The following is a 21,990-nucleotide window of genomic DNA, read 5'->3' on the forward strand; positions in this document are numbered from 1 at the left end:
CTCCTAAGTGTAAAGAGTTGCTCATAGTAATGAAATTCTAAGGGAATTCTTAGAATTCTACAGTTTTCTATACAATAGATATAATAAATGTTAATCACAAAGCCTGTAAAAGTGTCCCCGGGGTAAAAGATTGTTAAGGGTAGGAAGAAGAATTGTAAGAGGCTTAAGAGATTCTTAAACACAGGATACAATGGTGGAAAGAAAGAACATGGTAGAGATAGAACAAACATTCACCAAATGCTGAATGACAGTCAAACAATAAATTGCTACAGATAAGATCGTGCAGGGACAATGTTTGCCGTTGATCTGATTCATAGAGCTTAGCTCACATCTTCCACCCCAGTGCATTAAGGTCATAATCCCAGAAATCTTCATACTAATCATAAAGAAACCAGAAGTCTTACTTAGCAACTGGAAGAAATATTAAGGAACTGGAAATACATGCAGCAGTGATGACCTTGCCACAGCTTTCCATCAGCTGACTCATCACATTTTTTTGTCCTTTTCGCCTCATCCCGTGAGTTCAACTATTGCTCTGGTTTCTCATATTTTCATACAGTTCATTTCACTTCCACTGGACATTTGCACCTAGCAGGTTCACAAAAGGGCAGTAAAGGATATAGTGGGCATAAATTAACTACATACCAACAAAATATTGCAAATATCAAATAGATTAGTATTACTTTAGAAGCAGGTTAGAAACACATAAGCAAATAAATATATGCAAATATACCATGTCCTAATCGAGACTGAATTCTATGATTTGGCCTTGGATCAACCAATCACATGAGCAGTGAAACATGTACATCTCTTCAGATCATTTTTATCACTCTTAATCTTAATCACAAACCCTCATAAGGCTTAAAGAAGCTCCTGAGTGGAGAGCACGTAAATAAACACACACACACACACGTGAATTCAGTTCACTCAGCAACAACACACTTGAAAAGGCAGTTTGCAGGCCTTCTCTCTTAACCTTTGGTAGAATTATTCATCAAAATGCTCTTTTCACCCTGTGTTGCTTCACTGTTTGAGCAAAGTGACCACCTCACAGTATGATAATTCATTTTGTTAGTTGGAAAAATATCATCCTTCAGATATACTGAACGTATTTCATGCCATATGTATTAATTATTTAACAGGTCGATATTTTATTTTGTTTTATCGTATGTTTGAAATCTGTTTATAAAAGTTACTATGAAAGCAAAAGCTATGTATGAGGGCTCCAATTGTTGGGGTCCTTTGTGAATATAGCCCCTGGTTTTCAACTTGTATTTCATATTACATATTTGTATTTTCTCAAAATTATTACATTTCACATCAACATATTACATAAATATTTTTTATGCCTCAATTGTTACATAACCTGCTTTTATAAATCAGATCAATTTGGCTATTATTAATTATAATTTATTTTTAATATGTATCTTATTAAATATAATTTCTCTTCTTTCATTTATTGCATCTTACTTTATGTCACTATAGCCATTTACTGATGTGATACAGTTTTACCACATCTTAAATTTTTATATACTCAGTAAGCAATGTATTATAGCTCAGCTAACATGCCAGGCATGAGTAAACTGCTGCATATTGCTTCTTTGCATGTACGAGCAGATTAGGTAGTGACAAAGACAAGTAATTTCAGCAGAATACCAATTTTTTCCACTTAGTTTGCATTTTTTAAATACTAAAATAAATGGAACATAGTGCCTTCATATAGCCTGCATTGTCATGAGACTAAATTATGTCACAGAATGCATGTTAGAGTTCTGAGAGAGATTTTTTGAATAATTGTAGTTATTTCAATATAACTATATGGCAACAATGGTACAAATGTAAACTGATTCTGTGAGCAATAAATAAACTACTCCTGTAAATCTTTTACTAAAGTTAAAAGAAAAGCTTTGGTAGAGGTCATGAGTGTAGTTTTGATTTTATAATAACAGAGTAAGGTAGTGAGTGTGTATGTTATATGCATTCTATTTTATATGCCATCAGCAGAGAAACACAGTGACAATTTGATCAGGGAGTCCACATACAGTAGAAGCTAAAAAGCCAGTGTTAGTGTTCCTCTATAAATCGGATTCCTAGTCTGGACCGTCAGATAGGCTGGTACACAGGGTTCTGCATGGCAGCACACATCTTGTCAGAGCCAGGATGGCTGGAATTCTGCTTTGAGCTTTTATCACATATTACCAAATTCTTTAACTACTTCTGTGTGAAATTTTACTGCAGGGCTGTGAAACTACCTAACCAGTGTTAATCATCTACTGTGCATATTGAAAATGTTTTACTGTATTATTACTTTCAAGAACCTTCAACAGTGCTACTCAGTGTTTTACTCATTTAAACAACCTCCTCTCTTTGGGTCTTTCCAAGGTGGTCCTGCTGGGAAAGTTTAGCTGCTGGTTCGCTGCACCAAAGGTCAGGAGTGTGTCAAGGTGATGCCAAACACAATGAGTGTAAAAGTCTAATTTTAGCTTGTAGCTCATTTACCAACAATAATTAACTCAAATAAATAAACACTTTGTTATTCAGCACACAACTATGGTGGGACGTAGCTTCCATTAAAGCAGAATCTGAATGTTTGAATTTTTGTAGTGCCAGCTACATCTGGAAAAATGCCACGTGAGGCATTTTTGATTATCTTATTGTCTTATGAATTTAGTAAATGTATTTTTGCTTTACAAGATATTATGTCAGCTAAGGTTTTGGGTGAATATTAAACTCAGTAATGGAGCCAGTGATTTGATAGCCAGGGCCTTTTTTTCTCAGAAGAATGGAGCATGTACTGTGATACTTGCTTGTAAATAAAATCCTTTGTTGCTGTGTTGTCTTGGTGATTTAGGATTCAATTTCAACCTAAACAGCAACTACAGCCCTTCTTGTGTTTCTACAGAGGTTACAACAATAGACATAAGCTTGCATAATACTGTCTGTGAACTATTGCTCCTAGTATATGTTGCTCCCGGGGATGTAGCTATTTGTAAATCCTTTAAGCTACCCTTAAAAGGACAATAAACTAAAACTCAAAGGGAAAGTTACAAAATTTACAAAGAAGTCACACAAAAGAAAACCACCCATTTCTACTTTCTGTGTTGATTCCCTGGAACCAATAGCTCCCAGGTGTAAGTTTCTATCTATATGAGTGGAGGGCAGGGTGTGTCTACAGGGTGAGTCAACGCCAGACAGAGTCAGACATGCATCAAGATAAAATTCAAATCCCTGCTGAATATAGAGGCTGCTTAAATAGAGGGCAGGACTTGGTGCCATGGGATCTCGTGTACTGTTTTATAATAGGTTACTAAGCAACAAGTCTGCTCTGGCATGAATTGTATGCTACGTAAAATTGGCAACATTGTTATAAGGAATATTTATATTTAAACATTTAGAAAAATGTATGTTCTGCAACAGACATTCTAAGTTGCACTGTTTGAAATAAATAGAATTTCAGGCTGTCTGAGGGACAGGGGGGAAAAATATAAAAGTTGTCAAAACCCCACATCCCCTAGTAGCATTTTATATGCGGATTAAAGTGTGTTTTCATCCATTTTTGTTTGTCTTTTAACATATGTTTAAGTAACCATTCAAAGTCCTGTTCAGACGTTATGGAGTGTTTCTAATGGTTTGCTTACAGACACAGAGAGATGGAAAGTAGGCCAAGCTAAAAAAAACAAAACAAACAAACAAAAAAAAAATGCAGGGCAGCACATTTGTATAGTCATCCAAATGTTAGTGATCAGACAGTATGCAAATACAGTCTTCAGTTGGCATGCAGGTTAGATGGACAAATGGAGTAGTAAAATAAAATGGTTAGAACACAAGGGAGTAGGAAGCAATTCCCAGACTATACCTGATTATCACATCATAATGGCCAGGTACCAGTTGTTACACTGGAGAGAATTTTTATCTATATCAGCGACTTATAGCAAAGGCATAATCAGGTCTGTGCTGGTGTTTAACATAGGATTACTCAACATTCTTTCACATTGGCTTGTGTGGCTCAGTTCCAACCTTTTAATAAAGAATTGTCTGTGACTGCATTCAACAGATTCCTTTGTACTCTCTATTTTTGCATTCTGTAATCATAAGTTAAGCCACGTGTAAGGGTCTTCCTTTATGTTTTACATTAGAAGCTTGCCTGAGACATTTTTCTCCTATCCAGTGCATGTAAATTGGACCGATACCAAAACCACCCCCACCCCACTGAATATTTGTGTGGAGATTTACCACTTGTTAATTTGTTGCATAAGGCTCCGTCTCAGATTACAAATTCTCAGACAAAAGAGAGGTAGAACCTCTGGATGCAACAATGGAGCTATAAATATGGAAACAGTTAAGAATGTGCAAATAAAGGAAGAACAGTGATTCAGAATAAGACCAGGAGTCTGCTGATAAACATTAAAAAAAAAAAAAAAAAAAAAACAGGGTACAGATGCTTGACAGCACAAAGCATTAAGGGTGTAACTTTATATATCGATTCTAAATATTTGATTGTAAATCCAAAGTCAAGTTTAAAACAAAAGATTAACAATAACAATTCTTCTATGTTGGTTAAGATGTGTTTATATTAGTATGACTGAAAAATAGCTGTCAATTAATATTCAGACAGATGAGAAACCATATGGTGATCTTCTCTATATTAATGAAACTATCTTTAATTTTAAATTGATTTTAAAGTGAATGCTGGAGTATTCGCAGTAATGGTATCCTAATCTTTATTATTATTATTATTATTATTATGACGTCCATCTTCATAGGTTATTTGGCGCCTAACTACCTCGTCATAATCTCAGCTAGAAACACTGTTCAAACTTTAAAACGTTTAATTTACAAAGGACATCATTTCTTGATGCGGATTTTTAATATCTTTTATATTTTAAATGACGTCACATACTTGCTTGTGAAGGAAGGAAACCACATTTCATTTCAGCAAAATCTAAACTTACAGCTATTTCAGCAAAGACAGTTCAGCTTTTTTCAACTTTGCTTGGAAAATCCTTTCAGTGCTGAAGCATTTATAGTGCACGGTCTCTTTGGAAATGCTTTTTCTAGTTCTTTTTAAACTTAGCTGGTCCCTTATAGTGTGGCAGAGGTAAGGATATTTCCCAGATGGATTAACTCGAGTTTAAATGGATTTAGCCGCTCTGTCTGACAACTGGCCTTCACAGCACTGACAGACTTGACACAAAGCTCATTTCATTCTGGAAGATTACGGATGTGACATCAGCAGCATATTCAGCTACGTCTGCAAAAGGTGTACGTTTGTTTATGGTCACCGAGGACCACCGACTTTCCCCACACATTACAATTGAGATGTCTAAGTCATAAGATTTTTATGTGTGTCCTATAGGTTTCGGTGTTTTGCTAGTTGGTGCTAAGCATTAACTGAAGAGAATTGTAAAAATAAGGACATTTTTCCCACAAACATACATTAGTGGTTAAGCTCCGCCGTCGGTTCACGCTGATAACACGAACAGGCGCTTCCAGTGAGTCATTCCACTCCCAGCATGCATCGGGAGAGCGTTTCTTTCCTTTCTTTTTTTTTTTTAAGTGGGTGGGATTTGTTTGAGAGGCGTTGCCCTTCCGTGAGTTCTCCACGATTATATATCGCGCCGCTGCTCACGGTTTCAATAGTTTGCGCATTTAGGCGTTGCGTGTATCACTTCAGTTGTCACAAGTGTAATACATTTAAAGAAATAAAGATTTAGCCATGGCCAACTACATTCACGTACCCGACGAAGCTCCTGCTGTGCCCAAAATAGATGTGACTGTAGATGAGAACGACTACAGATCCGGTGCTCTGAAGCTGATCAAGGCGCTGAGACCGAGCTGGAAGCCGTCCGAGGTCAAAATGAAGGTGCGGTTCAATTCATTTTTGCATTTTACTGCTAGCGTGCTTGGTATAACATGTATCCCCACTTTGCCAATGCATGATTATTAATCTCTTTTTAATTAAACATTGTTGAAAATCGCGAACCCACTATTTTCTAGCAAGGTGTGTTCAACTGAAAACCAGAGTAGCTAACGGTTTTTACCAACGTTACTTGATTTAATTAGCACAATTTAACGCGAATCTAACAGGCAAAATGACACAAAAAGCAGCTTAGCTGCCACCTTCAAAATGACTTTGTTATTTTTTATTTATTTAATTACTAGATCGTCCCATTAAGGGTTAAGTATTTGCCTTTGCAAATAGCATCTGCGTCACCTCAGGTCATGATCAAACAGTGGGAGTCTCGCAGTTGTTGGCGCAGTCGCTAAATCTACTGACGCTTGTTCATCTGCGTTAATTCCAATACCGTGTACATCAGTTGCGTCTTACATAAGTTAAGTTGGCTAATCCACGTGAATGTAATGAAGATCTAACATTCACACGGGGAGCTAATGCATGATGAACTTGCCAGAAGGTTATACCTTATAGGTTATATATTATATAGCCATCAAATTTCTTCTTGCTGCCTATGTGGAAATTTATAGACTTGAGATTAGTAGAAATCCTGTACATTTTTGGAAGCAGACAGATTATGATTAAATGTTATTTGCATTTAGGTTTTGCATATACAGTATGACTTAACTAATCTAGTCCTGTAATTGTCCTGTTTGAGCTGCCAAAGAGAAAAAGGACTAATTTCCCCCTAAAAAGCAGACAAGAGAGAGCTCCTCAGACACAGCGAGATTCGAGCCCAGGCATAGACCCAGAAAGTAAATTGTTTTGCTTTTCAGTAACACACAGGAGGTGTGGCTGGACTTTATAAGCACAGTGTGGATGGGATCTGTTCACATGCTCTACCACTGTTTCCTATATTCATCAATGAGAGCAAAGTGCCAACTCTGCAAATGCCAGCCATAGCATCCTCATGCAAACTAAAATTTCTCACAGTCCTGTCATTCTCAGTCAATCCCTTATAGAGTGAATAATTAGGGCTGCTATATTGGCACTCACTCTCTTGTCTCCCCAAAAATGTTCACAGCTCCAAAAGGCATAGTTAAGCCAAAATCAACCCATGCAGACCCTAAGATTGTATGGCTATGTTTTAGTATGTTTATATTTTAGTCATCACTTTAATAATCTCTCTTAATGTCAAGGATGGTGCTACTTTCATCTTACTGAAGCATCAGACAGTCTGTGCCTGCATTAATTACCTGTTCTCCACTCCTCCCTCTATTTGTTGTTAGTTTTTTACAGATGGAATAACCAATAAGCTGCTGGGCTGTTATGCGGGTGCAGTCATGCAGGATGTGGTTTTGGTCCGTATTTATGGCAACAAAACGGAGCTGTTGGTTGACAGGGAAAATGAAGTGAAAAGTTTTCGAGTACTGCATGCACACCGTTGTGCCCCACGTCTCTACTGTACTTTCAACAATGGCCTATGTTATGAATTTCTGCAAGGGACTGCCCTGGAGCCTGAACACATTCGCAGCCAGGCTGTTTTCAGGTAAATAATTTATTAAATGCGTGACAGGTGTAGTGTTTTCAAAAAGTTAACACTCAAACTGAGTCCTATATTTTTACTGCATTAATTTGCGTGTTGTATTTGCCTAATTGTGAAAAGAACTTGTCACGCTGTATCTGAAAGTACTTTAAACTTTTTGTGAAAAATTGCTTACATGGACCCTGGTTGCTCATTGCTGCTTTCACATTCTTTCCAAATCTCTCTTTTCTACCTTGTAGGCTTATTGCCAGGCAACTGGCCAAGTATCATGCCATCCATGCCCATAATGGTTGGATGCCACAGTCTGACCTCTGGCTAAAGATGGGCAAGTACTTTGCTCTTATCCCCAAGTATTTCAAGGACCCTGAGCAGAATGCCAGGTAAGCCCATGTTAACAGGACTGAGCAGTAAAAAAAAAAAAAAAAAAAAAAGGCCATCTAGTTACATTGTTAGGGAACATACAGCAGTCACTCTGATATGTTTCTGTTTTCTTTTACCTCCTTGTGACATTATAAACCCTGTATCTCTGTTATCATTGAGTCAAGAATGATCAAAACAGTAAGATCTGATGGCCCAACAGACAAAGAGTTTCATTATCAGTATACATATTTCACAAAACTGAGGAAGTACATGGAATGCTTGTCACAGTGGGGAATGCACACACAAACATTTGTGACTTTCCTTAATAGCAATGTCCAATAGTAGCAGGGGTCATAAATGGGATATGTAGTAACGTATTTATCCAGTCTTGAAGCAATCTATCAGTCTTTTATAGGTAACGTCATTGTTACAAGACTACTATATTTCTATATAAATGTATAGTTTACATAAGTTCTCTTCCGCTTGCATTGTGTCAGGACTTAGACAAAGAACACAACAGCATGACAGGCAAACAGGTTTATGATTATTCAATTTCAGTCACGCATAATGAGCATATTGGCCGCATTTAATCTTCATGATTTAAAGTCTCATTTTGGCCCTAACAACTGCCTTGATCTAAATTGGCACCTCAAATGAAGAGCAAACATTGACTTTTCTAGCTTGTTATCTATGGTAGCCACCCACATTTTAATACTATAAGAGAAATGCTAATAAACGCTTATAAAAACACTGCCACACAGTATCTGTGGGTTTTTGTATGTTACATTAAAAACAAATAGGTGGAGTGCTAGAAACCAGGACTGTCAAATCTTGCCCTTTCCAATATGTGTTGCTGAACATTTGTTCATTGCCTCCTTTTCTCTCAATCAGGTCCTACAGGTGGTAGCTGACAGATTACTAAATGTAATATATATTAAACAATTGAAGTAGGAAAAGGGCTTATTTTGTTTTTTCATGACATAATTGTTTTCAATGATGGCATTTTCTACAAAAGGTATGGAAACAAACCTTTATTGGTAGTATACTGTTGTATGCAAGTTGCACTATGTGTGTCATTACTATATATTTATCCCTCCTCCCAAGTATTACTCCTACCTCTGCTCAATATTCGTATCGCTTTTTTTGACTCTCTTCCCCCTCAAGGTTGAGCATGGAGGTGCCCAGCCCACAATGCCTGCGCGAAGAGCTGGTGTGGCTCCAGCAGAGCTTATCTATGCTGGGCTCCCCCGTAGTTCTCTGCCACAATGATCTGCTTTGCAAAAACATCATCTACAACAAGGAGGCGGGTGAGTATAAACTGAAAGTGTAGTCGTGGACATTATTGTATGACTGATTGTGTTGTTGTGTGATTTGCATAGGTTCCTACACTAAGGTAGGATTGCATTACCTGCACTTCCTCACACCTACTCAGATGCTTCACTCATTGTCACTGCAATGGCCTGCAGGCATAGAACTAGAATGATCAGACACGGCAGTCCAGTCATTAAAATGTTGTGCTAATGCTGGGGTTTTAATCCTTATTCATAATGATGCCCCATACACATCACATGTTATGTTGGGACTAATTTGGTAATTGTGGTTTTCCATAAAGTGCACTGCATTAGAGTCTGATTTTAATGTATTAGCATTCTGCTGAGACTTCTTGCCAGTGACTTTTTATAAATTAGTGCAAGTTAAAGCAAATTCTTATTTAGTTTGTTTCTCAATTTTTGTGTAATCTGTTGTTCTAGTTCTTTGCAGAAAAATACAGAACTGTTATCAGCCTAAACAAACAATGCCATTACATGCAACATACAAAGCTTGAGTTTTCTTAATAGCACTTTTTAAGTGCTTTAGTAATGTTGCCATTTATGGATGGTATGAATGTCAAGCAACATGTCTTCATGTCCCCTATGTCAACTTAGTATCTAACTTTTGCACTGAGCGACTTTAACTACATCAGTCAATGAGACTGTACCAGTTGTATTATCTTATTTACCAGAGAAATGGAAGGGTAAACAGGTGACAGAAAAAAACAAGGAGAAAGAGGATAGAACAACATTTTTATGTATGTGGGGTGGGGGTGTTAAAGGGAGGGTTTAAGAGCTGTCAGTCCCCTCGTCTTTTGCGACGAGGGGCGAGTCCCTTCTCACAGCTCCTTCTGTCTAGCCTTTCTCCCCTAGGAATGACAGCCGAGGCTGTGGCTGCCCTGCGCCGCCTTGCCCCTGGAGGGCAATGGAGAGAGACATTCACGCACAGTCGGCTCTGAGGGCCCTCACGTAGTCTGCCCACTGCTCAGGCTAATCGGGATGAGTTCATGGCAGCAGTAGGAGCCACGTACCTACTTGTCACGCTCTAATTCTACTCCACTGCCACCAGTTGTCTCTGACACCTTTATTGCTAGGCTATTTATAGTGGTGGTTATTACACAAATGTTTCCCTTGGTTTGCACTTTTAAGTTAGTCTGAGCGCCATCCTAAAATATAAAACACTGTGTATATTCTTACTTAAGAATTTCCATTTCAAACCACTAATATTGATCATTGGACAGACCATCAAAGTGTCTCATGATATTCTATATTTTTCTAATCTTCAACAAATACGCATTGGTGTACTAAATGTTTATACTTCTAAATATTAATAGTACTCAATAAGTTGTTTATTCCTGTTTGTGAAAAATGCTTATCTTGCCCAGCTTTTTTTTGTGTCTATAGAAGGAATGAACAGGCTTGGCTCAGCAACAAACGGGCCGGAAAAGTTGTTATATAGAGACGGGCTAATGACTTATTTTTTTTGATCATTTTATGGGATTTGTTGACATTAGAAAAATAATAATATAAAATATCATAAGGCTTTTAAGGTAGAAACATGTTTCTGTAAAAATGCCGGAAATGATCTTTGCCTAACCACACAGACAAGGAATATTGGTGAAATGTCGTTAAAACGGGGGACAAACATTGTGGAATCTCATTTGAATCTGTGTTTCTGCATATCAAACATCTGCTCAATGGTTCAGCAAGGAAAATTATAAAGTACCACTAGGATTAGGCAAAGGGCCAGCATGGGCATCTCTTAAAATCATGTACATCCAGTTTTGACAAATGGAGAGCAAATCATATAGTATGGTGATATTCAAATCTGTTGTACAAGTCTGTGCATGAATTTCCTGCATGTTTTGCAGAACCATGTTTCCATCTTCATTCAGTAAGATGAGAGACTTCTGTTAAGAAGTATTCTAAAGGAGAAATTAATTTTCCCTTATCTTAGTACCTCTAGTGTAATCACATACAGAATGTCCTAAAAAAAAAGACAAAAATATCATAACTAGAACACTCCTACAATGGAAAGCTACTGTGAGACCGTGTCTCAAGCTATCTGATCAGAAGTTCGTGCTACTTTGTTCTTTCGGCGCATTGAAAAAAAGATATGGAATAAAATTCCGTTCTTCTCAGCTGTAGTTGCTGAGTTAAAACTACTTGTCTGCCAAATATAACAGCAGTGAAACCATCACTTCCTGTATTGATAAGTTCATAAACAGAAGTGGTGGAAGCGATCACTGTTTTCCTCAGAAACTGTTAAGTTTAAATTCTATTTAACTAATACTGTTACTTTCTTTTTTCTCTTAGTTTTTGTCTTAGCCTTGATTACAGGGTGCTGTAGTTTGCCTGCCCATCTCACTTGACTCTGTTTGCAAAGAGAAAAAAAATTTCACATGTTTTACTTAGATCATAAGGACCACAAACTCTACTGCTCAACAGCCAACAGGAAGCCTCTGTGATTCTGTCATTTGCAGAAGCAGCTGAGTTGACATGCTATTGGGTTCTCAGACAACCAATGGAAAGGGAGCATTGGAGGGGGAGTGTTGTGAGAAGGAAGTGAGGTTGCACATTTTAGGGGGCAGAAAATGAATGGAATGGAATTTTTGGCAGTGGGCCTGATGTTTCAACACGTTGCGTTGGAGCAAGAATGGATAAAACACAAATGTGTCAGTGAGAGAGTGAGCTTGTGTGAAAGATGTGTTTGCCCCAACCTTTTCATCTGCTGCACAGGGGGGCTATAGCCACTGCCCGGAGGTGTTCAGTTGTGTCCCGCTAGGACCTACACGCTGGCTGGTAACCCAACTCAAAGTGTCTTTCTTGTAGTCCAGCACTACCTAAAAAAATAATTGTACATGCATATGTAGGTTAAATAAATAAGAACCAAAGGAAACCAAAAGATATAAGAGTAGAGACATTTAATTAGGTGTATGCTTCAAAATTCTACAAACTTAAGTGTTTTGTTAATGTTTCTGTAGCAACGGGGCTTGTAAAAGTAAGAGTTTGTATTTTGAGAACAACTTTTTCATACACCTCACATTTTCGACGGCTACTTAATGCTATCAGATGGTAACACATTCATTGCCAGTCTCTTTCCATGCTCTCAGATTTTAAAGTAGTAGGTTTATTTTTTTACTTTTATCTGAGCATGTACAGCTGCGTCTAATGGCTATAAATCTATTTGGTTTCTAAGAAAGCCCATATATCAAACTGTGTTTCAGTCCATTTAATTTGGTAACTTGCTGAGCTTTTCTACAAGGCTTTTTAGTTTCTCTGTCTTCTTCCCTTTGTCTCTCTGATTTCTTTATATTTTCTTTTCTTCCTCCATCACTCTTAAACAAAACTTTGACTTGGCTATTTTCCCTCATTTTGTGTATGTGTCCAAGGCAGACATTCTCTGAAAAGACATGTATGCATTCCATTTCTTTGCACATTTTTATTCTGTATTTATTCCTGCTTAGCTGTTTTTGTGGAACTCTGGAAAAAGGCTGAACACTCAGCTTTTTGTAAATCTTTTGTTGCCTTACATTATACTGGAGTTCTATTAATATGTGCAAGCTATCTATTGGTTCCCTTTTGGGTTGCTTTCCTTATAGTCTATAGAAAGCTCTAATTTAAAATGTTAAAACATGAAGGCATGGAATTTAACTAACAGGAAGTTGGATTCTAAATATGCATGCTGACCCTGACACCATGGTTGTTTTGGTTTGTGTTTGCCAGCAGTTATTTTCCGAATACATCTAAATGTGTGTCTCTTTCCCCTTTTTATTGCATTTGTTTCTGTGCTGAAGTCTTTCTCTACAGTCTAATTAGCTCAAAATGCAAACTCTTATTGCTTGCCCCAAAATCCGCTGTAGCCAGCTAGCAACCCAGACAAGAAGGCAGTTACAGTATAAAAAAATCCTTGACATTCTAAGTTATCAAAGGGAAAACACAACATAATCATTTAATGTCTACTTTCCCTGTCTCTGTCTAAACAGTGCTGCTTCTCTTTTTAGGTAATGTAAAGTTCATTGACTACGAATATGCTGGGTACAATTACCAAGCCTACGACATTGGGAACCATTTCAATGAGTTTGCTGGTATGTTGAACATGTACTTCCTGACCTATATAAAAAGGTGTGTGTGTGTATTTGAGTGACAATTTAGGTCATATTTATTTCTCACAAACCTTGTTTATGTGTTCCAGGCCTGAATGAGGTAGATTATAGTCACTACCCAAAACGGGCCTTTCAGCTGCAGTGGCTGCGCTCCTACTTGGAAGCCTATAAGGAGCACAAAGGCCAGGGCAGTGATGTGTCTGACAGAGAAGTGGAGATACTTTATGTCCAAGTCAACCAATTTGCCCTGGTAAGCATGTGTACACAGACATTGTAAATCACAGTATAATACTCTACAGTATACCTGCACATGACTAATCTTTAAGGTAAAGTTTCAAGATACTAACTTTTCTGTCTAAATGAACTCAAGATGAAACATGACTCAAACTGTTCCCCAGTAACAGGGCTGTATCCATTAAATAGGGTGGCAGCTGTCGAATCAGTGAATGAGAAGCAATGTAGTAAACTAACATATAAGCAGACCATTTCCCAAAATAACCAAAAGAAAATCATCACAAGCAAGGCTGTTAGTCTAAAACGTACTGTAAACATTGTAAATGATATCACCAAAAGCATCATTGCAGCAATGTCAAAAAAGTAAAGCTTTTCCAAAACAATTACATTTGGTCTATGAATGTTTTCAAAACATGGGTGACCGACAATCTGTACTGTCCCTGAATGCCTCCAAAAACAATGCAGCCATTATGAAGTGGCAAATGCTATGACTGCAGTGTAGACAAGCCCACACACTAAGGCAAATGAGAAGAGGTGACGCGCCTGCCAATTCCATATCACCAAGGTAACATGACTTCCTTTCTGTGAAATAGTTTTGTTCTGACTCCTGACATTACTCTTGTACCTCCAGAGAGCTGATGGTGCTGGCAATGGAGTGACAGAGTCAGAACTGGACTCAATTTTATGATTTAGGCATTTTTAACATCTTAAAGAATTTTGTTTCTCATAACTAGAACTATTTTAATACAGGATCAGAGCTTCATTTGTGAAGCACAATAAGAAAAAGTTGTTAAAGCAAAAGTTTTTATGCGACAGCATAATCTCCCTTTCCTAATAATAATCAAATTTAAACATTTCCCATTTTGTGTAAAGGGGAAATTCAGTGTAGAGGACAGTGGGATTCCTAGGCCCTTGTTCTGAGTTGATTTTCTAGCTCTGCTGCCGTGTGTTGCATCAGGAAATTTGCATTACATAGTGGGATGTGGGATAAACGGAATAGTGCGGGCTGTCACCTACATTACGTGCTGTGAATGGGGGAAGAATGTTTGTCATGTGCTTGTTAATGCAGCAGTCATATGGGAGGCACTTATAAGCCCTTTTCACACATGGAATAGGTAACATTGCTGCCTTTCAGATATAGATTACTTTTACTAATTAATGTTATTAATGTTCCTCATGGCTTCATTCAGACATAGCCCAGACAGTGAGGGAGAGAGTTGCAGGAGGAGTTGTTTTAGTTAAAGATGAAAGTTGACAAGGTACCATTGTGGTGTGAAAAATAATCTACTGGACTTGATAATAAGCTCACTTAATTTCAGTCTGGCAAAGTTACAGACTGTAAAGGCAAGACAGGGATTGAATGATTGAACTATTTACCTTAGGACACTTTATGCACTGGCATCACCAATAGGGCTTTTATTTTAATTTTTTTTTTAATTTATTTTTTAATTTCAGACTAATGATCTGATGACTAATGATCAGTTTCAGTGCAGTAAATGACATGTTCTGTTACCATCAAATTAATGCATTTCATGCCTCAAAAGAGGCTTTAATGTCCAGCTAGCCTGGTGAGGCTCAGTGCTGTCCTCTGGACCACATTTTTGCTCCCTCACAGGAAGAAGAAGACAAGGCAGTGTGGGCGATGGCATTTTAAAGAATAAAATAGTTGTGTTTATGTGTCAGCTAAATATTGTTGCCATTATTGGTCAGATGCTAGTTTCATAATTGCTCAAGCTGTGTTGGGTAATTATAAATTGTATTTATATACAGACATGAGTACATGTAAATGTTTTGTCTCACTGTTACCATTTCCTCTCTCCTTTATGTCCAGGCCTCTCATTTCTTTTGGGGTCTCTGGGCTCTTATTCAGGCCAAGTTCTCCACCATTGACTTTGACTTCTTGGGGTATGTTAAAATCTTGAAATAAAACAGCATACATAACTTTCCCCAGCAGATTGTGGTTATTTATATATGTTCAAGTACACTTTTATCTTATTGCTAACACTGCTCCTCTGTGTATATTACCACTTTCAGATATGCAGTCCTACGCTTCAACCAGTACTTTAAGATGAAAATAGAGGTGGCTGAGCTGAACTTGCCAAAATAAAAGCTCCCACCTCCTCATCTTCTCCTCTTCCCTTCCCACCTACTCGGCACCCCACGTAACGACTGCAGGGCACCCTCTGGGGGTCTGCGTAGGGAAAAGCTAGACACGGAGTTTGCCCCTCTGCTGTCCTTATCTCTAAAGGCTGAAGGGATCCCAATCTTATCCATCATCTGAAGTCACACCTTTGTTAACCAGAAGGTAGCCTACAATTTGCAGTGCGGGTGTGTTGAGACCTGATATAATGTGAAGTTCACCTATCTAAATTTATTGGCATCACATCAATTATTCTAATATCAAAAGTGATATTAATCTGATACTGGCATGTTTTTAAGCAGCTTTTATCATTGCTCATATCACTATAAACTGTTAGATTGAGGTGGTGTGTCACCTCATTTACAAACAAACCATAGCCACCTGCATGACTGACAGGTGGCCCAAACACTAATCTGGTTTGTGGGAGAAACCTTCCTTATATGCACATTTATGAGGAGGACCTTTAGAGTACAGCTAAAAACCAAATCTATACAGACATAACAGCAATAAAAGGCCTGCTTTGTTTGCTATAGATCCAGGTAAAAAAAGAAACAAATGCTAAAATGGAAAGGCCAGTGCTATTCCTTAAATCCATGGGATGGAAGCCACACCACAACAAAAATGTGTGGCGTGCCTTGTGACTCTGGTGTTCTCTTATGTCTTTCTAAGTGTATTGTCCATGGGTGGTGCACCAGAATAGCCATGTAGTCGCTGTCGCTTCGTAGCTTGGCGGGGCCTTGTGGAATTTGCCTTTTTAGACTGACACCAGAACCAGGTTGTAGGAGAAACATGTGTTTACATTCCTTGAGTTAAATAGTTGTATGTCACTGAACAGCAGTTTGACTTGATGGAAATTTTTGCTGTAATGTAGGCTTCTTGTTTCTTTTTTTTACTACACTTAATTTTTGTCCAAATCTTCACTGACAAAAATGATTTTCACTGTAGTTGGAACATTCCATGTTCATAATGCTTGGTAGGAAATTTGGTTTTAGGTAACATGGTAGCAGTGTTACAGACTTCATACACTGACATACAGTGGGCCATGCTGCACTAGGCAAGACCAAACCATTGTAGTATCTGCTTTATATCAGGGTATGTTTGGGAACCATATATAAAAAAAAAAACACTGCTGTTCTGTCCTGACCATCAAACAACTCACATTTTTATGTACAAGTAGACCAGTTTTCATTCACAAATTTGTGAAATGGCCTTTTTGACCATCGGATCCTTGAACCATTGTTGACATTTATCATTTAAAGCCCCAAATGTTGAAATGAAAGTCTGCAGTAAGGCTTAGAAAAAGGAAGTTAAGTTGGCTATTTCTGCTTGGTTCTGTGTCAAGTTAAAAAAAAATGTAATGAAATTCAGTTAGTGAAACCTAAAAAACCACGGCACCATCTGCTGAAAGAGAAAAAACTGTGGCTACTGTGGTTCCCCCTCTCCCCCTCACTATTTTAACAAAAAAAGTACAAATTAATTTGCTCTACTACAGCAGTCAACATAGCACCAGCCTGTGAAATAGCTAAATCGTTAGCAGATGTAATCTTAATTACTCTTACTGCCAATTCTATTATTTTGGTGGACTTTTATTGCATTAATAGACAGCAGATAAATTCAGAAGCAGTGATGACAGCAGGTTCATAATTCAAATAGCCATTGATGAAATACTAAACCTAAATTAGATTTTTAGCATTTTCTTTTGTCATTTATTTACTTTGGTCATATTATTGTGACATTTTTCTCCCTGGCTCACAACCAGTTAACTATGACTAACGTTAGCTGTTAAGGCTAAGAGTCCATTTATGTTGCACTACATGTATCATTTATGTAGAAAGAAGTAGCTTTTAATTGATTGCATAATATACTGTGTAGCTGTACTTGCTTATGAGAAATGGCATAACTGTTATATGATGTGCAGGCTGTTTTATTACGGTCAGTTTTCATTCACAGTCAGCAATATCAAAAGCAAGAGGAAGGGTGGCCGTGACATTTCAGCTTCTCAGCATTTCAGCTCAGGCTCATAGTAAGAAAAATAATTTGAGCAGTGAGGAAATGAGTACTAGTCAGGTTGTAGAAGCACACAGTACTACAAGCATTGAGTCATTGGTTCATGATATGTTATATAATTGGGGAATGAGTTGGTCCCAACCCCCCAATGCGCACTCCATGGCTACAGCCATAATGTTAACTGTTAATAGTTTTTATATTATTTAAAAGTACTTTAGGAGGCTCCTTTAAAAACTAAAAATAACTTGTCCCTTTGTTTTTTATTTTAACATGCCTACACCAAAGTGCTGAAATCTACATGTACATAATTCATTCTCCATGTATCATAAAGAGAATTACATAAACAGCCTTAATTAATTTGACGGTTATTATACATATTTAAAATACAATATAAAAGGCTGAAGTGTTTGAGAGTTTGTGATGCAGTAACGGATGACTAAGGAGCAAAATTAGCATATTCAAAAAAGAATAAATTTGACTCAGTTTTCTAAGCAGTTTTTCAACATGAACAACACAAAATGTGTGTATAGAAAAAAAATATAGTTTACCCCAAAATGCATTTTAAAAAAAAAGAACAGTTGTGCCCAGGTGCCCTCTGCTGCACTTAGTTTCCAAGGCTTTGTGAAGAGACTTTCATTGACAGGACTGGATTGTTCACCCATGTTTTACACTCCTGCACTGTACTAGCCAAGGAGTAGGCATTGAAGTATTGGTCTGCCTGTGCATGTGGCCCGTGGCTTTTCAAATGTATAAATTATTTTTTTTAATAAAAGTGTACTTGTCAAGTTACTGATTCGAGTTGCCAGGGAGGAACTTATGGGTCTGTGGAAGATTGTTTTCTATGGGGTGTCTGGTAATACACTGTCAGACCATGTTTACACATTACATGCATAAATTAATGCTGATTTTCAAATTCAGCTAACAGATATTAAGCATATTTAAAATGTTGAACTGCTAGAATATTTTCTATAGGCTTTACCTCCCCTTCTATGTGAAACAGAATTCTCACTGACTATCAGAGGTCATCGCAGTACTGTTTATAATATGAATCTGCACTACATTTCAGAAGTGTGTATGTAACATTGTAAAAATCCTTTTTCTTTGTATCTCTGGTCACTGTAGCATATGTTAATACATACAGTAAACAAATGTGATAATACCTTAACTTTTTCTCAAATTTGGATGAATGTACATAGGGCTGTTCCTTTATTTTCTGAAAGTTGCAATAAAGTTAGAAGTTGCCAGAGCTAAAAAGGTCAGATTAAACATGTACATTTTGAATACTGTAAACATGCTTTGAATAATAAAGTCTATTTACCCTTATTTGTGTTTTGTTTCATCTTGTGTATCTTACCTTGAGTCATAATTCAAATTTAGGCAGATTTCATTTTAAAACAATTTTGATTACTAGGAAAGTAGCCATTATTTAGTTTTATAAAACAAATATATTAATGTATTTACATGGCACACTCTACATACACTATTGCCAAACGTATTCGCTCACCTGCCTTTAGACCCATATGGACTTTAGTGACATCCCATTCTTAATCCATAGGGTTTAATATGACGTCGGCCCACCCTTTGCAGCTATAACAGCTTCAACTCTTCTGGGAAGGCTTTCCACCAGGTTTAGGAGTGTGTTTATGAAATACATAATACACAGTGCTCGCAGGCTTCGCTCTAATTCATCCCAAAGGTGTTTTATCGGGTTGAGGTCAGGACTCTGCAGGCCAGTCAAGTTCTTCCACACCAAACTCACTCATCCATGTCTTTATGGATCTTGCTTTGTGCACCTGAATTCATTTATTTGGATGGGTGAGCGAAAACTTTTGGCAATATAGTGTAGCTGTGTTGGGAAATTAAACGAAACGGTGCTTTCCTTGTTGGTGTGGTCAAAGTTGGCAGTGCACCCTTAACATCTCAAAGGGAAGAGATTTTATACAAAAGTAAAAAGACTAAGAAAAATGCCATTTTAAACCTGAATGGACGGTATTTGGAGTTGTGATACATGCAGTATATGGCATCAAAATAATCAATCAAAATGTAATGTTAGTGAAACAGCCTGGAGCTTAGATTTTTCAGTATATGTAATTTGACATCAGCTGCCATGTTTTGCTAATTAGCAAACAGCAATGGGGACACCAGTTATGGTAACAATAAACAAACAAAAATTGCATGGATATTCCATGAAGTAAAGAAGAAAAAAAAAAAAAAATATATATATATATATATATATATATATATATATATATATATATATATATATATATATATATATATATATATATATATATATATATATATATATATATATATATGTGTGTGTGAAAAAAAATTATATATATTTATTTTATTTTTTTTAGTTTCAGATGTTCCCTTTCAGTGGTCGCCACAGTAAATCATGTGCCTCCATCTAACCCTGTCCTCTGCATCCTCTTCTCTCCCACAAACTAACTTCATGTCCTCTCTCACTGCATTCATAAATCTCTTTGGTCGTCCTCTAGACCTCCTGCCTCCCTCCTGCCGTTAACTCATCACTGAGTCTTTGCAAATATGTCGCTCAGAACAATTAACCTTGAATCCAAAATGCTGTTATCAAAAAACCCCAAAAAAACTGTCACACAGACCTCAACAACTGAAAAATATTAACAACATGTGACTTTATGACTTTGATATTTCCTTCTATTTGGCACAAACCAAGTTAACATTATAATGAAAGGAGGGACACTTGGTTACTGTATGGATTGTACCACATTAGTTTCTCCACAGAAATGATCAGAAATGCTGTAATATGATTAAATTGTTTTTTTAGCCACTGCTGCAAAGAGTAACAGTAATACCATACACCACTATATACATATCCATTATATTTTCACAGCATTTGTATCTGATTGTATCTGACTTGTAGTCACAGGCAATACAATAAAAATGTGAGACTGGACAAGTTATAGGCTGTACTGTAGGGTGTGTCTTCTAACCTGTTGCCAGTTTTATCCTGGTTGGTTATCACCAGTTTATAAGGTGCAGTCGTGCGCAGCCTCAGTAATTCGTCCTCCATGATGACGGTGTCACGGTGAGCGAGTTACTGCATCAGCTGCCCCATGAAGGAACCGCCCACAAAAAGGACACAAATCACTTGTTACACTAAACATTTATTTTGGTTTACAATCTGCATCCACAAACACAATGTTGGCAGTGTACACATTCGTGAACCCAGAGACTTAAACCAAAGCTTAATTAATTCAAAAAAATACAAGTCCTGTTACCCTACAACTACATAGAAGCCTTGTGATCAGATGTCCCTCTTGGACACAATCTGGAATAGAGGATCTATACTATTTTACCCAGTAAACCAGTTTTGAAATGCAGAAAGGTTAGCATTGGTGTATGTGTATCTGTGCCATCAGATACAAATGCTATGAAAATATAATGGATATGTATAGTTGTGTATTGCAATACTGTTACTCTATGCAGCAGTGGCCAAAAAGCCAATTTAATCATATTGTGTGTTTTGGTGTTGAAATATGACGTTTTGTGATTACAGCATTTTGGATGTGAGGTTCATTTTGCTGAGCGACATGTTTGCAAAGACTCAGTGTTGGGTTAAAGGCCATAAAAGCTGCAATAAACAGGTTGACTACACACAGATCTGGTCACTGGACGTGACGCTGTTTGAGTTAAAACCCCCTGAGCTGCACAACAGCTGACGATCATGTTGTAAAAACCAGTAAAGTTGCTGGTCTGTGGGGATTCTGTGATCCAGGTCATGGTTATCCCAAAGTACTGTTCAGTGGAAACTGGACTTCTGCTTGTAGTTTCTCCAAGACGAAACCTGAAAGGTTTGTTCAAGCACAAGTGCAGTTGCCCCTGAACAGGACTTTTAGGAGTAAAGTTAGCTCACGCTGTTTGTCCGCTGTTAGCCACACTAGCTGTAGCCGTTGACCTGCCTGCATCGGCTAACGTTCCCTGCTGTAGCCAACAGTACAGAAACACCACAAACACCGTTTGTCTGAGCAGGAGACAGTCAAGAGCAAAACACCACGGTCAACTCAAAGACAGGTAAAGGTGAGACTCACCTGAGGGACTGTGGCGGCGGCTCTGCGCTCATCCTCTGCTTCTTCGACCAACAGTAGCCCAATTTCCACCGGTACCCTGTGGGTCAACAGCGCTGGTGGTGGTCCTTGTTCACCCGGGCCCCGGCCCCGGTTTAATTTGGCACGTGTTTTACGCCCCCTCTGCATTTATCAAGACTTGGCTGATTGTGGTGGGTTTGTCTGGGGTAAAAGTCCAAGGCCGATTTTTAATTTCAGTCCAGCATGGGCCAAATAAATTCATGAGATTAAAAAAAAACATGTAGTTGATTAACTTTTAGAAGATAAACTTTGTCTCTGTAT

General features: G+C 37.7%; 1 protein-coding gene and 1 long non-coding RNA gene across 2 annotated transcripts; one reads left to right on the top strand and one right to left on the bottom strand.

The window, feature by feature from the left end:
- Nucleotides 1-5,575: 5,575 nt before the first annotated feature.
- On the top strand, nt 5,576-18,919 carry etnk1 (ethanolamine kinase 1). Its single transcript, XM_067489787.1, has 8 exons — nt 5,576-5,863; nt 7,183-7,442; nt 7,679-7,819; nt 8,964-9,106; nt 13,114-13,197; nt 13,305-13,465; nt 15,281-15,354; nt 15,484-18,919. Exons 1-8 carry the CDS (start codon nt 5,717-5,719, stop codon nt 15,554-15,556), a joined length of 1,083 nt encoding a protein of 360 aa, XP_067345888.1. The 5' UTR covers nt 5,576-5,716; the 3' UTR covers nt 15,557-18,919.
- LOC137106473 (uncharacterized) lies at nt 11,734-13,385 on the bottom strand. The gene is made up of 2 exons (XR_010911958.1): nt 13,287-13,385; nt 11,734-11,952 (listed from the first exon to the last, which is right to left on the bottom strand). It is a non-coding gene; the product is annotated as an uncharacterized lncRNA (long non-coding RNA).
- Nucleotides 18,920-21,990: the final 3,071 nt, after the last annotated feature.

The sequence above is a fragment of the Channa argus genome, chromosome 21, assembly GCF_033026475.1.
Source record: "Channa argus isolate prfri chromosome 21, Channa argus male v1.0, whole genome shotgun sequence".
Lineage (NCBI taxonomy): Eukaryota > Metazoa > Chordata > Actinopteri > Anabantiformes > Channidae > Channa > Channa argus.

Excerpts from the sequence above, each read along its gene's own strand:
- etnk1 (XM_067489787.1), top strand. The coding sequence starts at position 5,717 with ATGGCCAACTACATTCACGTACCCGACGAAGCTCCTGCTGTGCCCAAA. Across the intron at positions 5,864-7,182 it reads CGTCCGAGGTCAAAATGAAG|TTTTTTACAGATGGAATAAC; the intron begins GTGCGGTTCAAT and ends ATTTGTTGTTAG. Across the intron at positions 13,198-13,304 it reads CCATTTCAATGAGTTTGCTG|GCCTGAATGAGGTAGATTAT; the intron begins GTATGTTGAACA and ends TATGTGTTCCAG.